Source organism: Lagenorhynchus albirostris, chromosome 5, assembly GCF_949774975.1.
Source record: "Lagenorhynchus albirostris chromosome 5, mLagAlb1.1, whole genome shotgun sequence".
Taxonomy (NCBI): domain Eukaryota; kingdom Metazoa; phylum Chordata; class Mammalia; order Artiodactyla; family Delphinidae; genus Lagenorhynchus; species Lagenorhynchus albirostris.
In genome coordinates, this window is record NC_083099.1 from 133,350,508 (window position 1) to 133,366,233 (window position 15,726).

The 15,726-nt window shown below is 37.9% G+C and overlaps 1 protein-coding gene across 5 annotated transcripts in view; it reads right to left on the reverse strand.

Annotated features, from left to right (window-relative positions):
• SYNJ1 (synaptojanin 1) overlaps positions 1-15,726 on the reverse strand; it is an 88,934-nt gene that overhangs the window by 22,420 nt on the left and 50,788 nt on the right. For all 5 annotated transcript variants that reach the window (XM_060150843.1, XM_060150841.1, XM_060150842.1 and 2 more), the window contains exons 14-21: positions 14,083-14,167; positions 9,790-9,930; positions 8,117-8,309; positions 7,710-7,868; positions 6,447-6,603; positions 5,715-5,832; positions 5,400-5,615; positions 2,473-2,551 (exon numbers count right to left, since the gene is read on the reverse strand). In XM_060150843.1, the coding sequence (XP_060006826.1) occupies positions 2,473-2,551; positions 5,400-5,615; positions 5,715-5,832; positions 6,447-6,603; positions 7,710-7,868; positions 8,117-8,309; positions 9,790-9,930; positions 14,083-14,167 (1,148 nt within the window). The remainder of the gene's footprint in view (positions 1-2,472; positions 2,552-5,399; positions 5,616-5,714; positions 5,833-6,446; positions 6,604-7,709; positions 7,869-8,116; positions 8,310-9,789; positions 9,931-14,082; positions 14,168-15,726) is intronic.

Consider the following 15,726-nt stretch of genomic DNA (forward strand, 5'->3'; position numbering starts at 1 on the left):
CTGGGAAGAATATCTGCAGCATGTTATGAAAAGGGATTAACATCAAGGGAGCTTCAAAAGATGAATAATACCCCAGGGGAAAAATGAGCTAAGGTCACAAACAGCTCGTCAGAGAAGTACAAAATGACCAATGAATTAAAAGAGCTAGCAATCAAAATCTTAACACAGAAGTGACATACTACTTCTAGTTTTTCAGACGGTCAAAGTTAAAAAACATCCAATACTGATTAGAATGTTGGATGTTAGGTAATCCGAGGCATAATACAACTAGATACATTCCTCCTGAAGAGCAGTTAGCCAACAAGTATCAACATTTAATATGTTAATATCTTTGTCGTAGCAAATTTACATTTAAGAATTTATCCTAAGCAATAATAGTTAAGCATGCAAAGTTAGAGCATACACAGGGGTTCCCTGGAATGCTGGTTTTAGTAATTAAAAGTTGGAAACAGCCTCTTGCCTTCCAAGATGGCCCACACTCTGTCTACGGAGTGTGTATCTCCCTGAATAAACCTTCCTTCACTTTACTACGTCTTGCTCTTGAAATCTTGCCTGCACAAAGCCAAGAACCACACTTGGCGGCCATCCCAGGGACTCGGACATGACTTGGGATGTGACCATCCTCTCGCACCCCACTCTCTTTCCTGCAACATCTTTCCTGGCACCCAGTGCGGGGTCTCCAAGGCCATAATCTCGATCCGCCTACTGGGCTATGGCTCCCCTCTGAAGGGTGGCTGGGCCTCATCCTGAGCCATGGAGATTCAAGTAGCCCGTTAAGTGGCAGCTGACGTCGCCTGCAGGATCTGGCAGAGACCAGTTCTCTGGCCGTGAAGAAGCGCACTGAGGCCAAGGCTTTTCCCCCTCAGTCTTTCTCATTCTCCTATTGCTCTATCTCTCTGGACTTGAAAAGATCCATCCAGACGACCACCAAACATCCAAATTAAGACTGCGCGGCAAGTAACTGACAACTTGGTTGGGTCTAAAGATCTCCTGCCAGGGGGCTTATCTGGTGGCGCAGTGGTTGAGAATCTGCCTGCCAATGCAGGGGACATGGGTTCGAGCCCTGGTCTGGGAGGATCCCACATGCCACAGAGCAACTAGGCCCGTGAGCCACAACTACTGAGCCTGCGCGTCTGGAGCCTGTGCTCCGCAACAGGAGAGGCCGCGATAGTGAGAGGCCCGTGCACCGCGATGAAGAGTGGCCCCCGCTTGCCGCAACTAGAGAAAGCCCTCGGAGAGAAACGAAGACCTGACACAGCCAAAAATTAAAAAATAAAATAAATTTAAAAAAAAGTTGGAAACAACCTAGATGTCTATTAATAGGAGTTTGGTTAAATAAATTTATATATTTATCCACATAATAAAATTAATTTTTAATTAATTTTTAATTAAAATGCAGTCATTAAAAATGACATATTTGTTCATATAGAAAGATGTCCATGATATGTATATCTCATTTTTGTTAATATATATGTACATGTATATGTAATTCCATTTGTTTTAATATATATATATGCCTATATGAAGGTTTAGAAAAATTATTTTATAATGGTAGGACCACAAGTGGTCTTTATTATTTCTTCATACTTTTCTGTGTTTCTTAATTTACTTTTGCACGAGCGTACTACTAATGCATTTGGGAAAAACAAGCAAAACCCTACAAAATCTATTTCAAAAGCAATATACACATGGAAATCTTTTTCTCCAAGGAAGTGGAAGTTATGTAACAGAAGAGGAAGCTCAGGTAAATCTTTACCGAGTTGCCTGCTGTTGGAGAAATTAGGCCTGGATTTTAGTCCATCCTATCTAGTGACCATATACTTAGATATATAGGATTTGTCTAAAAGCATTCAGAAAAAACTAATAGACATAGCACTTTACAGGAGTAAAACTATTCCAGGACATTGATGTAAGTTTCCCACAATCAATGCCATTTCAAATCGTAGGTTAGGAATATCTCCACTAATTACAACTTTCTAAAATGTCTCCATGGGATGGATTTGTTATCTACGGGAATTATTTTACCTACGCTTGAAAAAGGGACCTGGGTACCACAATCCAAGCCAATAAAACAAGTTCCTTGGAATAATGAGCACATTCCTCCTTTGTTTTCTTGTAAGTGAAGCATTTTCTTCCATTTGCTAGAAATCTTTTCTACTATACAGATGAGCCAGAATATCTATTCCAATTAAACATTAAAGTTTTATATAAGAAAATATAATAAAATAAAATTTGGTAGTAAACATGTTTTCTTCTTAGTCTATATCAATGATTAACATCTCTAGGGCAGGACCAAAATAATCCTAAATTAGTCTGAAATCTAGTCTAAATAATAAATATTAAAGTGCAACACTAGGTCTTTTATCCTCCTGAACTGGAAATACATTTAGATAATTTGCTGCATGTCTCTAAAAATACAATCTTCAGACACTTAATTACAGAATGGTTTAGACTCAACAAATGTTAACTTACCTCTTTACCATTCAGGCTCAGAACACTCAAGGCAGAGCTTCCCTCCAAAAATGTAACCCACATTTTATCTTCTACAAATCTTTAAGGAAGGGAAAAAGAAACATTAAAAAACCCATAATTAATACCTAAGGTATAACTAGCCCAATGACTAGTCCAATGATTATCGATTAACAAGGGCTTATAGAGGCCAGAAAGTAAGAGCTAGAGCAACAGGGCCAGCGGTGACCTGGAGAGGGCACTCTTTCCCTAAAAGCATTCAAATTCAAATTTCTTTCAAATACTTTGTTAATAAAACAGCCTGCCAGAAGAAATGGACCGGTGGACCTCCAATTGTGATCCCTGCTAATCCAATCCTTCATTTCATGGACAAGGAGAAAAAGGGCCAGAGGTGAAGTGACTTGTTCAAAGTGACCCTATGAGAATAAAATACAGGGCTAGGACCCAATTCTCCTGACCCTGTAGTCCAGTATTATGTATTTTCACTGTCTCAGTGATTTTCCTGAAGCAAATTTCCTTCGACCAAGAAAGAAGACAGGGAGTTGTCACAAAAACAAAAAACAATTGATATCAGTCAATCAGACTGGCCCCAAGGAGCCTTAGATTATGGTCTTTGTTTTTATTCAATGACAGGCATTTAAATGACTTCAAAGGCCTGTGCTATCATTCTAAGTTTATAGTTTTGAAATAAGAAACCCCCAAAAGGAAAAATAAAAAGGACACTGGAACAAGCTCTGAAGGAGATGGTCACTGATACATAATAATGTTATCATGAAAAAAGAAAACAAATTACAACATTATCAGTCTTATTTACAGAAACAATTTTACTAGTTGAACTACTCCCAACTGTATAAATCAAGTTCAGAAATCCTTGCAGATTCTTCAGATGAGAGACAGTAAAACATGTACATGCGTACATACCCCCCCACACAAAACAGAGGTAAGAGACTCAATTTCTTTGGCATAAAGTTCCTAAATTGCAGGATGCTGCCATTTGAAAGACACAGGGACATCATTCCTACCTAAAGACCATGAAGGGGATCTTTTTCAAGTCGTTGGCAATGGACCAGATCCATCCTCCAAAGGTTATAATCACTATCAAAAGGCTGCATTTACGCTGCACCAGTCTCCCCCACGCCAAACCCTATTTGTTCTCTGATACTGGTACCAAAGCGTTTGTGGCCACGTGGCAGGGCTAATTTCTTGGTCCTATCCTTACGTGGCAATGTGCCCCCTATACATTTTGAACTTTAACAAGAGATTCTGGTTCTGATATCCATGGATTTATGTAGGACCTTTTAGAAGCTGTATTTTCTTCCTTTTTTTCACTCACGAGGATAAAATCTTCTAGACTTTTCCCCCAATTAATATAAGTATCTAAATTTGCCCCATCTACATTTCCAGGGGATCTCTTACTTACATATAAAGACTTCACTCATTCCCTAATGGTTGCCTTATTCCAGAGCAAAAAGTGATGATCAGTTTAGCCTGCCAGTGACAGTAGTCCTGTCCTTGTTTACTTTCATCGTCTGCTTTTTCTATTCTAACTTGGTTGTCTAAGGTGTAACAACCAGAATATTCCAGGTGAGGAGGCAAAGCATGGTTTTATAATGCTAGGATAATGCCTTGTTTTGTTACCAATTCTTTTTCCAATGATAACAAGCATTTTGGGGAAAGTTTTCAGCTCCAATTTAACACCAAGTTCTTTAGAGCCTAGGATAAAGGCAGACAGGTCCTCTTCCTGCATCAGTCTTTCATCCGTTATGCACACTCTGGGTTCTCTCTGGCCCAGTGCAATATTTTAACTTGCTCAAAAGGGCATTTATCTGCTACTGTGCTGCCCACTCACACAGTCCATGTGATGCTCCCGGTGGTTTGGCATTTTTGTACTTGGCAAAGCTTACTGTCATCTGGAGATTTCACCATGTACTTGCTAGAGTCTTAAGATCTCTAGCCATTTTTTGTTTCATTTTAAACCTCTGGGGTAGACCTTTGTCAAATGATTTCAGGTTAAGTCTAAATACAATTTCCTCTCTATTCGCCCATGTACTCTCAGAAAGGAGAGTAAGGTTTCCCAGGCATGCGTCTCACTCCAGAAGAAACTACCCCATCTTCGTTCTGTGGAGTATTCTGTGTAGCATCCAGGAAAGCCACTACACACATGCTGATATTCCCTAGATTGCAAACAGGAGTTGGCTCTTCCATTTGTCCTCTGCTCTGCCACAGCACCTAATATAGAGATCTGCCCACTAAATAGCTATAAAACATCCCTAAATAAACAGAGGAACAGCACAGAAAGGAATTGGATAGTACCTCTTCCCTATGGAATTCAATACATGTTATTCAGTCTCTCAAGACTGCTGGGCATTTGGAATAGGCCGTTTTTTTAAACCACACAAGAGGCATCTGGTTCTGCAAAAGGCAGATGGTTAAGTCAGTGATGGAAACCAAGACGGGAAAGAATGACTCCTGACTATTCACCTGGCAGGGCTGCTCCTCCATCAGATGGAAATTAAACGACTTAAAATTACAGAAAACATCAAATTTCTTAAACCGAGGGCAGAAAAGTCACTCCGCTTTACTCCTGTCACTCCTTAAAAAAATGAAATAGCAATCACATGTTCATTCTTCTGTAGGGCTTACATGTTATAGCGTATAGGAATCTTGAGAGAACACATCTAAATGTGCACCTATTCTTGTCATCAGTTGTTCATATCAAGTTTTACTACTCAACTTTAAACTTTCTAAGTAGCAAGTCCAGTTTCAAAACCTATGAGCTCTTTGAATAATATTTCTATAGTATGATTCGCCTTCAGTTCGGAAATACAAATACTCATATGCTATTCAAATACTAAATAAAGTGATTTCTAACACAGAAAATATTATTTACAAATCATGAGCTGCTTTTGGACAATACATATTTTACTTACCTTATGAGTATAACTTCACCAAAATTTGTAAACTGTTGCAGAAGCTCATCAATCAAAGCATCATCGAAAAAATTATTTTCTGGTAGAGAACTTTTGATGGAGACCAACACCGTACCATCTGGGGGACCCTGAACGGCAATTACTTCTTTATAAATGTTTTGCCTCTCTTCAGCTTCCACTTCAAATATATCGATGTCAATCAGGGCAACGACAGGCCTTAGGCATAAAGGAAGGAAGATGTGTTAGGAACATTTAAGGAAGGATGTATTTGAAATAAATTTCAAGCACAATTAGGAATACAGAGACTGTTTAAACCTATGGTCAGAAGTCTTCAGCTCGGCCCTTCCGTAGTGCAGCAAAGTGCCAGGAGTCCACGTGTAGAGGATTTTGCTTCCATCTTGAAAACTAGCATTTAGGAGATCTAAATCTTCAGCTGCAGTCAGAATAAAACAAAACATAGGAGAAGCCACCTGAGCATGACCAATCATGTGGAGCTCGTTCATTTCACTGGCTTCAGTTGCCTGAGGCTGGGAAGCCAGACACACTTGCTAACAGGCAAGAAGTCTAGACACTGTTAGGTTAAAAAGGTTTCTTGGTGAGGTTATCATGTTATGCTTTACTTAGTTAAAATTAAGATGAGCCTTTACTCTGAGGCTACTTAAAGGCCTGTGACCAGAGAGTGTTTCAAAAAGAACTGAACAGACAGGTAGCAGTTCAAAATATCTGCAAACCACTTGAGTTATTCAAATTAGAAATCTTAATTAGCATTCAGTTGACAATTCCGTAAAAATGTTTCCCTGCTTCTCTTTGTATGACACTACATCACTGAAAAGAAAACAAATTGAAAAATTAAAATATTACAAGCAGGTCTGAGAATTTTTTTTAAGTTTTATATTTAAATTGAATTTATTTTATTCTAGATAACCTGTGTTGAAAAAAAAAAGTAGTCCTCCTCGCCTTATTTGATATTTGTATCATTCCCTTCTTCCTTGTAAAATTTGCACTAGTTCACTTAAACGAAGAAGTCCATTTCCCAACTTTCCCAACCTGATCTATCAAAAGGCCATTTCCTTCTTCTCCAGAGGACACGGTCTGTCCATGCAGGGGTGCGGCACTTTTCACTGGTGTCGTAGTCATCAGAAAACAAATCATATTTATATGTTGGAGCAAAGGTTACTTTTCCTTCTAAAAATCCTCTAAAAATCTAAAATAAACAGACATAAAGTAAGTTATTTGAAAAGGCAAAAACGTTCTGTTTTCATTCAGGCAGCCATGCATTAAATGTCTATTATGCACTGGAGACTCATGAAATTTATGTGCCTCTGATGAACACTTCTAACTGAATAGAACAGAGCTTAAGAAAAAATAACCCAAGACGTGGGCTTTATCATGCCACTTGTCTGACATTTGATTAAGCAAAGTACAAAAACGTGAACAATGGAATTCCACCAGACTTTTGAGCTACATGACACATTTAAAACTGTATGGGATTTTGGAAATCAAATAGTTTGATGTCTTATTCTCAAATGAGGAATTGGGGCCTAAGGAGGTTACATGGTATCCATCAGAATTTAAGTCTGATGACCAGAAAGATACCATATCAAGTGGCTTCAATCACCTCTTCTTAAAAACCTTTTTTTTAAAATAAATTCTTCCAACTTTTGTGGTCACAAGTTTTTAGAACTAAGTCTCAAAAAGGCAGATGATATGAGAAACAACAACATCAAAATAAAGCAAATTACCATAGGATCTTAAAGCCAAAAAGCTCTAGCCCTGACAAGTAAGATTCTAAATTCGCTATTACTGAAAGAAAAAATGTATATTCTTCTACTTGAAAGTGAATCTTATGGAGACACAATATATTTTTCCTCCTGGAAATTATTATGAGTTTTCCTTTCCTTTCCTTTTTTTAAAAGAGAAGGCAGGGCTTCCCTGGTGGCACAGTGGTTGAGAGTCTGCCTGACGATGCAGGGGACACGGGTTTGTGCCCCTGTCCGGGAAGATCCCACATGCCGCGGAGCAGCTGGGCCCGTGAGCCATGGCCGCTGAGCCTGCGCGTCCGGAGCCTGTGCTCCACAACGGGAGAGGCCACAACAGTGAGAGGCCCGTGTACCGCCAAAAAAAAAAAAAAAAAAAAAAAAAAGAGAGAAGGCAATCTTCTACCTGTTAAACTATAGATATATATCTACTAAGTATAAAGAGACTCCAAGAGGTTAAAAAAAAAAAAAAAAGCAACACTTTAAGAAAAGTATGTTTTCATAATCAAAGGTCCCCTTCTTCCCAATGCAAGTATCTTAAGTATGTATCTACCTGTCCAGCATTTTTCTGGTTGATAAGCTGATCTCCTGCTATAAGAGAATCCCAATTTTGCTGTCTTATGAGCTCTTTCACTTCTTCATTAGGAAGATCGATTCGGTAGTTGAAATCACCACACCAAAATACGTAGTCATGGGAGAACAGCATCCTCCCCTGGAAGCCAAGAGAGAATTTTAAACAATCAATTAAAAAAATGTTTTACAACTTCTTCTTTGCCTCACCCCTGCCATGCCCGATTTATTTAACCCCACAGTAATTACACATGAAGTACCTAATATTTAGGTGAACAATGCTGACATTTCTAGGAACTACCTTAAATTTTCAAAAACTGATATAGAATTTGGGGTAAATTGAAACACATTTCAAAGCTTCCTCTTCAAAAACAAGCCACAAGAGTTTACCATTGGAAAACTCAACTTCCGCGCTATTTCCACAAAATCTTCATTTCGTTCTTTGACCTGCGATTGTCCTGCAGCAAAGTGGCTGCAGACGAAGCAGAGGCTTGTGGTGTGGAACAGCATTCGTATTGCGACTGCTCCCTTATTTCCAGTTGCGCCTCCCATTCCCGTCTTCACAGTATCAACTGCAACATCCCTTTAAAAGGAAGAATTCTAAATCAAAGATCAGAAATTCCAATAGTTCCGTGTGCATAAGAAAATAGGAATGTCTGTTACATAATTATAACATTACACATTGTGGGGCACTTTGAGGGCAAGGCTGTGAAAGAGTACAGTGAAACTATTAGTGATTCTTTATTCAAGAACACATTTAAATAGAGTTACCATAAGATCCAGGGATCCCACTCCTGGGCATACATTGGGAGGAAACTATAATTCTAAAAGACACATGCACCCCAATGTTCATTGCAGCACTATTTACAATAGCCAAGATATGGAAGCAACCTAAATGTCCATCCACAGATGAATGGATAAAGAAGATGTGGTACAGGGACTTCCCTGGTGGCGCAGTGGTTAAGAATCCGCCTGCCAAAGCAGGGGACACGGGTTCAAGACCTGGTCTGGGAAGATCCCACATGCCGCAGAGCAACTAAGCCTGTACACCACAACTACTGAGCCCACGTGCCACAACTACTGAGGCTCACGCGCCTAGAGCCTGTGCTCTGCAACAAGAGAAGCCACCACAATGAGAAGCCCGTGCACCGCAACAAAGACCCAACACAGCCATAAATAAATAAATAAATAATTTTTAAATAAATAAATTTAAATCTTCAGAAAAGTTTAAAAAAAAGAGTAAGTACTACTTTATAAACAAAAAAAGAAAAGAAAAGAAAAGAAGATGTGGTATATATATACAATGGAATACTACTCAGCCACAAAAAAGAATGAAATAATGCCATTTGTGGCAACGTGAATAGACCCAGAGATTGTCATACTAAGTGAAAGAAGTCAGAGAAAGACAAATACCATATCACTTATAAGCAAATGAACTTATTTACAAAACAGAAGTAGACCCACAGACACAGAACACGAATTTATGGTTACCAAAGGAGAAGGGGGCTGGTGGGAGGGATATATTAAGAGTTTGGGATTAACATATACACACTACTATATAAAATAGATAACTAATAAGGGCCTAGTGTATAGCACAGGGAACTCTACTCAATACTCTGTAATGGCCTATATAGGAAAAGAAGCTAAAAAAGAGTGGATATATGTATATGTATAACTGATTCACTTTTCTGTACACCTGAAACTAACACAACATTGCAAATTATACCCCAATAAAAATTTTTTTAAATAATAAAATAAAATCAAACATAACCAACAAGGACCTACTGTATAGCACAGGAAACTATACTCAATATTTTGTAACAACCTATTAGGGAAAAGAATCTGTAAAAGAATAGATATATATACAAATGTATAACTGAATCACTTTGCTGTATTCCTGAAACTAACACAACATTGTAAGTCAACTATATTTCAATTTAAAAAAAAAGCACATTTAAAAACAAGAACCATGAACAAGTGTTTCTCTGAAGCCACAAACATGACAGGCCTTTTTATTATCTGATGTTAGGAAGCAGCCTTAGGAGAGCGATCTGTTTACTGACCTGATGAACGGAGCATGCTGTGGTCTGATAAAAACAAACAGACAGACGCCCACCAACTGCTCGGAGGCTAGCAGCACATACTTGTTGTCTCTGGAGATGGTCTTCTGAAGTTCCACGGCCCAGAGCTTCTGATTTGTTGTGCTAACAGAAAATATTAAAAAGGGAATCTTCAAAAAGATGGTGACAGTAATATAGCCTGTTTTATAAGACAGTTGTCAATTATACCTTTATATGCCCACATTTAATAAAACTACTGACGTCACGAAATCCACACCAACAGTGAAGTCTTTATGCGGGCTGGGCTTTTTTGTTTGTTTCCTTTAAAAAGGAAAACCCAAAATTTAGCCAAAAGCACACCCACACTTCAAAGTCTATCCTACTACTCCCTTACAAAGAAAATATGAGCTTACTGATTAAATGAGTGCTCACCATGTGAGTAATCTCAAGCTTGTATACTTTATTTTTTCTTTAGTATTCATTGGGATAACAGAGAAGAACATGCTTCCAGATACATTCCCCCGCCTTTTCTTATTTTTATGGGTTATAATACCTTAAAAAAAACTTATAATGGAAAAATTTAAACAGCCACAAAAAAGAGATACTCATAAAATAAACCACCATCCACCCATCATCCAGCTTCAACATTTATCAACATTTTGCCAATCCTTCTTCTTCCATACCCCCTCCCCTTTTTTTAAACCTGAAATATTTTAACCCAAATCTGAGACATAGGCCATTTCACCCAGAAACACTTTGGTATGCACCTGTAAATGCAACAGGACATTTTCATTTTTGCATAGTCACAATGCCATTATCACACTCAAATATTAACGATTCTTTAGTATCATCTAATACTCAGTTCGTATTTAAATTTCCCTGATTATCTAAAAAAACCTCTTCTTACAGTTGGTTTCTTTAAAACAGGGTCCAAATAAGGTCCACACATTGCATTTGCTTGTCTCTTAATCTCTCTTAATCTTTAGCAGTCTCTCAGCTCACCCAACCCTCTTTTTAACGCTATTTACTTTTTAAGAAGCTGGGCTATTTGTCTGTAAAATGTTTAACAGTCTGGATTTGTCTGATGTGTCTTCATGGTACCTTGTTCCTCCGTCAGGTTTGTTTTAAACTGGTTACTCTAGAAGCTTGATTAAGAAACATTCAATTTTATTGATTTGTTTTGGCAAAAATAACCTCACAGGTGGTATAGTCACCCTTGCATCATAGCGGGAACTAATCTCTGTGATATTACACCCGATAGGCTGTTAGGACCGTGACAATTGACTCGTTGTAATAAAAAGTTCCTCCACTGATCCTTCTTCTAAGGTTTTAACATCGACTGATGATCATTGCCTAGATCCATTATTTCATTAGGGGTTACAACCTGTTGACTTCATAATTTCAGCATTCCATGGGCATTTGTAATAAGTTGGAATTCTTCTACAAACAACTTCTCTCTTATCAACTACTCAGTTATTCTGAAACACAGTTCGTATAAAGAAGGTAGCAAAAATGCTTGAGTCTTTCTCTTTATACATTTTCAGAGTATTAAGTTTGTGCCCAAGAACCTCCAATGGCGAGCAAAAACAATCTTCTTGTAGTTCCAGATCATACAAACGATAAATGGTAAGCCAGAATACGACCTCACATCCAACCATCTAATCTATCTAACACTATGCCACACTGCCTCCAAAATACAAATTCAGAGCACGGATTCCCTACCAACCCCACCACCAAGACTTGGATTCTGAAAACAGAACGACAGCTTTCATCCCTTTCTTCAGCTCTCTCAATGAACCCTGATCACTCCATTCCAAACCACACACACCTCCCCACCTCCACATGCCCAATCCCCTGACCTCTATCTACCTACTTTCGGTTGCACCTACCGTCTTCTAACATGCTATATAACTTACTTATTCGAGTTGTTTATTGTCTGTCCCCTCCACTAGAAAAGAAGGTGCACACAGGTAGGGATACCTGTCTGTTTTATTCATTGATGTATCTTTAGCACTTAGGGTAGGTGCTCTGTAGATATTGGTTAAATATATGAATGAATAATCACCATTTTCATTAAAGAATAATTTGATTAATCTCTACTTAGACCAACAACTGAACAATGTGTTTGGTACTGGGAGCCCTCAGAATATGTTCTAAGACCTGAATCTGTACTTTCAGGAAAGAGTCAAACAGCAAAATGAATGAAGTCGGAATTCTTTTCTACTTCCCTGTATAAATTGTTATTCACTTTAGCTAAGAAGAAAGTTGTCATTTTCAAGACTGATGACTATAATACCATACTATTTCAGTCCATAATTTTATTCTGGAAATCTTTTTTAAAAAGTCACAAAAGAGGACTTCCCTGGTGGCACAGTGGTTAAGAATCCGCCTGCCAATGCAGGGGACACGGGTTCGAGCCCTGGTCTGGGAAGATCCCACATGCCGTGGAGCAACTAAGCCCGTGCACCACAACTACTGAGCCTGTGCTCTAGAGCCCGCGAGCCACAATTACTGAAGCCTGCACGCCTAGAGCCCGTGCTCCACAACAAGAGAAGCCACCGCAATGAGAAGCCCGTGCACCGCAACAAAGAGTAGCCCCCGCTCGCCGCAACTAGAGAAAAGCCCGCACTCAGCAACAAAGACCCAACGCAGCCAAAAATAAATTAATTAATTAATTAAATTAAAAAAAGAAAAAGATTCTTTAAAAACAAAAAGTCACAAAAGATGGGCAACTACTCAACTTTTAAAGCAAGCATCATTTCTTAAAATAAAACACTTAAGCTTTCAATTTCACTAAAATAATCTGTATTTGTAATAACACTTCAGAACATCAGTTCTCTGCTGTGGTCGGGGAACATCCCTGTGGATCCCTAAAACCCATGAGGTCAAAACTGTCTCCCTAATATCGCTAAGAGATTGCCTTTTTCACTGTATTGACATTTGCATGCTGGTGCAAAAACAATAAGTAAAAGTGCTGATGTCTTAGCAGGAATCCAGGCACCAAACTGTACTAGTTAGTATTCCTTATAATCTTTACCCCCATGCGCTCACAGTTTAAAAATATGCCATTTCACCTAAGAAAATCCTGATGAAGCAGTAAACATTATTAATTCTGTCAAAGCTCAATCCTTGAGTCCCATCTTTATAGTATTCTGTGGGATGAATGGACAATACACATCAAGCACTTCTGCTGCATACTGAATGCATACACCATGGTTGTTTCAGAGAAAAGCACCTGATACTTTGAGTTCAGAGCTGAAATGCCCCTTTTTTCATAGAATATAAGAAAGAACGAGTGACAGACTATGGTTATTCAGATTTAGATTATTTGGCAAACAGCTTTTCAGCCAAGTCTGTGTTTTCAAGGGGAAAAAAAATAGCATCTATTTCCAAAGATAAAATTTATGTTTTCAAGCAAAAATGAGAATCTTGATAAACCTGTATCTGCTACTCTGATCCTGACAGCTTCCACATACTTGAAGAATTTGCTGATGAGATGAGTGATGAAATTAACCAATATAATGTTTAATATTGTATAATGAAATGTGTCAAAATTTGGAAGATCTACATAACTCAATGAACTAATATGTTCCAAATGACCAACACATGATGTTTCAAAATCATGCAAGGGTAAAAGATAGACCAATGTTTTAATATAACTGAGCACAAAAAGGTCATCGCTATGGTTTCAGATTCCACACTGCAACTAACCTTTGGGAAACTATTTGTTAAGTGGTATCAGAGAAGAAATGGTCTGAAAAGGCTATTAAGATATTTCGGTTTCCAGCTACATATTTATGTGATTTTCTTCATATAATTCAACCAAAACAACATATTGCAACAGACTAATGCAGAAGTAGATGTGAGAATACAGCCGCCTTAAGCCAGATTCTAAAGACATTTGCAAAACTATCAATCAATGCCATCCTTCTCAGTAAATTTTTGTTTTGGAAAACAGCTACTTTTCAGGAAGAAAATGTGTTATGTTAACATGTATGAGTTTATTATCATTGTTATTTTTAAATGAATTAAATGTTTTAAATTTTTCATTTTTAATTTCTAATGTGATACATATCAAGAGATAAAACTCACATAAATAAAAGTTCTTTAAGATTTTCAATATGTTTAAGAGTTTAGAAAGACCTGAAACCAAAAAGTTTGAGAATTGCTATTTTATAGTTTAAAAAGCATCTTCACATATATTCTCTCAATCTATCCTTGTAACAAGTACTTAGTTATCTGCTCCCCATGCCCGTCAACTAGAAAGTTTCCCTGTGTGTTACCTGGCTGGCTTACCTTGCACTCACAATGTTTCCAGCATTCAACTCTACCATTTCCTCAAAACCAATGGCAAATATATCAGTTGGTTTACTTCTTTTATCTACAATGAAGCATCCAGGAGAGACTTTTAAGAGATGGCCTTAGTTAAATGGCAACCCCCCTACCCCCCAACCCAACTAACATCAACATCAGATCTCATGAAAGTCCACTTTTGCGTTTCAAGTTTAACCAAATTCAAATTAAAGGCAAAACCCCCTGAGGGGGACAAAATTACTTTCCATTTAGCTTCTATTTAGGTGACCTAAGTTTGCCTATCTAAGACTGTTATTCTTGAAGATCCTTAAGTCCTTTCAGAAATCATTTTGAAAGAATTCTTGCTAAAGTTTGTACCATGGACAGCAGAGAAACAAGCCACTGCTCAAAGGCTAAAGTGACTCAAAATGGAGAGGGAAAGAAATTTTTCAGAAAGGGTACAAATAATAAAGTGGTTGAGTAACAGTCTCAAGTTAGAGGAAACAGTTGAGAGGGATTTTTTACACTTAAATTTGAAGATTCCTAAGTGGAAGCAATCTAGGAAAATGAGAAGAGTCAGGGGCTCAGACTAACCCCTCTGTTCTAGCCATTAGCTCTCTCATAGCTGACAAGACCAAAAGAGAACAGAGCTGCTTTACATAAGCAACCCCAGGGTACTTTGGGTGGCCCAAGCATTCAGAAATGAGGATAAATAGCTAGAGAAAGAACTTATAAATACTATGAACAAATACTGAGAAAAAAAAAATTTATTGACTGCTGTTATGTGCAAGGCTTATATACAAATCTTCTCATTTACTACACAAACACCTTAGGAGACAGATTATATTTGCCTTTTATTTACAGACAGGAAACTGAGGCTTTGGAGAACCTAAGCAACTTGCCCGAGTTCACAAATAAAATGCAGTGGCCCAACTCTGGAAGGAAACTGCCTGAGTTCAAACCCTGGCTGTGTCACTACTAGCTGAATGACCTTGGGCAGGTCACTTCTCTTACTGTGTCTCAGTCTCTCATCTGTGAAATTGGAATAATAATAGTGATGGTATATTAGGTCTGTTATAAGGATTAAATGAATAGATGTAAAGTAGTTAGAATTGTAGTATTAGCTGTTATTTTATTATTGTTATTATTACTACTACAACAACAGTTTCAAGTTAGGTTCAGTGTAAATGAAAAAGGGCATTTTAATAAAAGTTTAGGGAAATTCCCAGGGTTTAAGGTGTGACTGATTAAAGACAACTAAAAAAGGAAAATCTGCATCTCACAGTATTTCCTATGTACATAACACTTGGCAAATGTGTACCATTTGAAAAAGGAATTAAAGTTGACTTAAACGACGAAGGCCTCAAATCCTTGACTCTAGTTAAAGTCTGAATACAAGCATCCTGAGCACAGTGTTTGGTTCTGGCTAGTAAGAGCTTGGTGGCAGAGCACCCAAACTGAATGACAAGTCTTTACAAGGATGAGTCAGTACCTTCTGCTATAAAGGGCCAACAAACGTCAAAACGAGTTTTGTAAAACTGCTCATGATCACCCTATTTATTATCTTAGCAAATAAAGGACTGTATTTGAAAAATAGAACATATTAAATTTGAAAAATTATCAATCATAAAATAAGCTTCCTTTGTA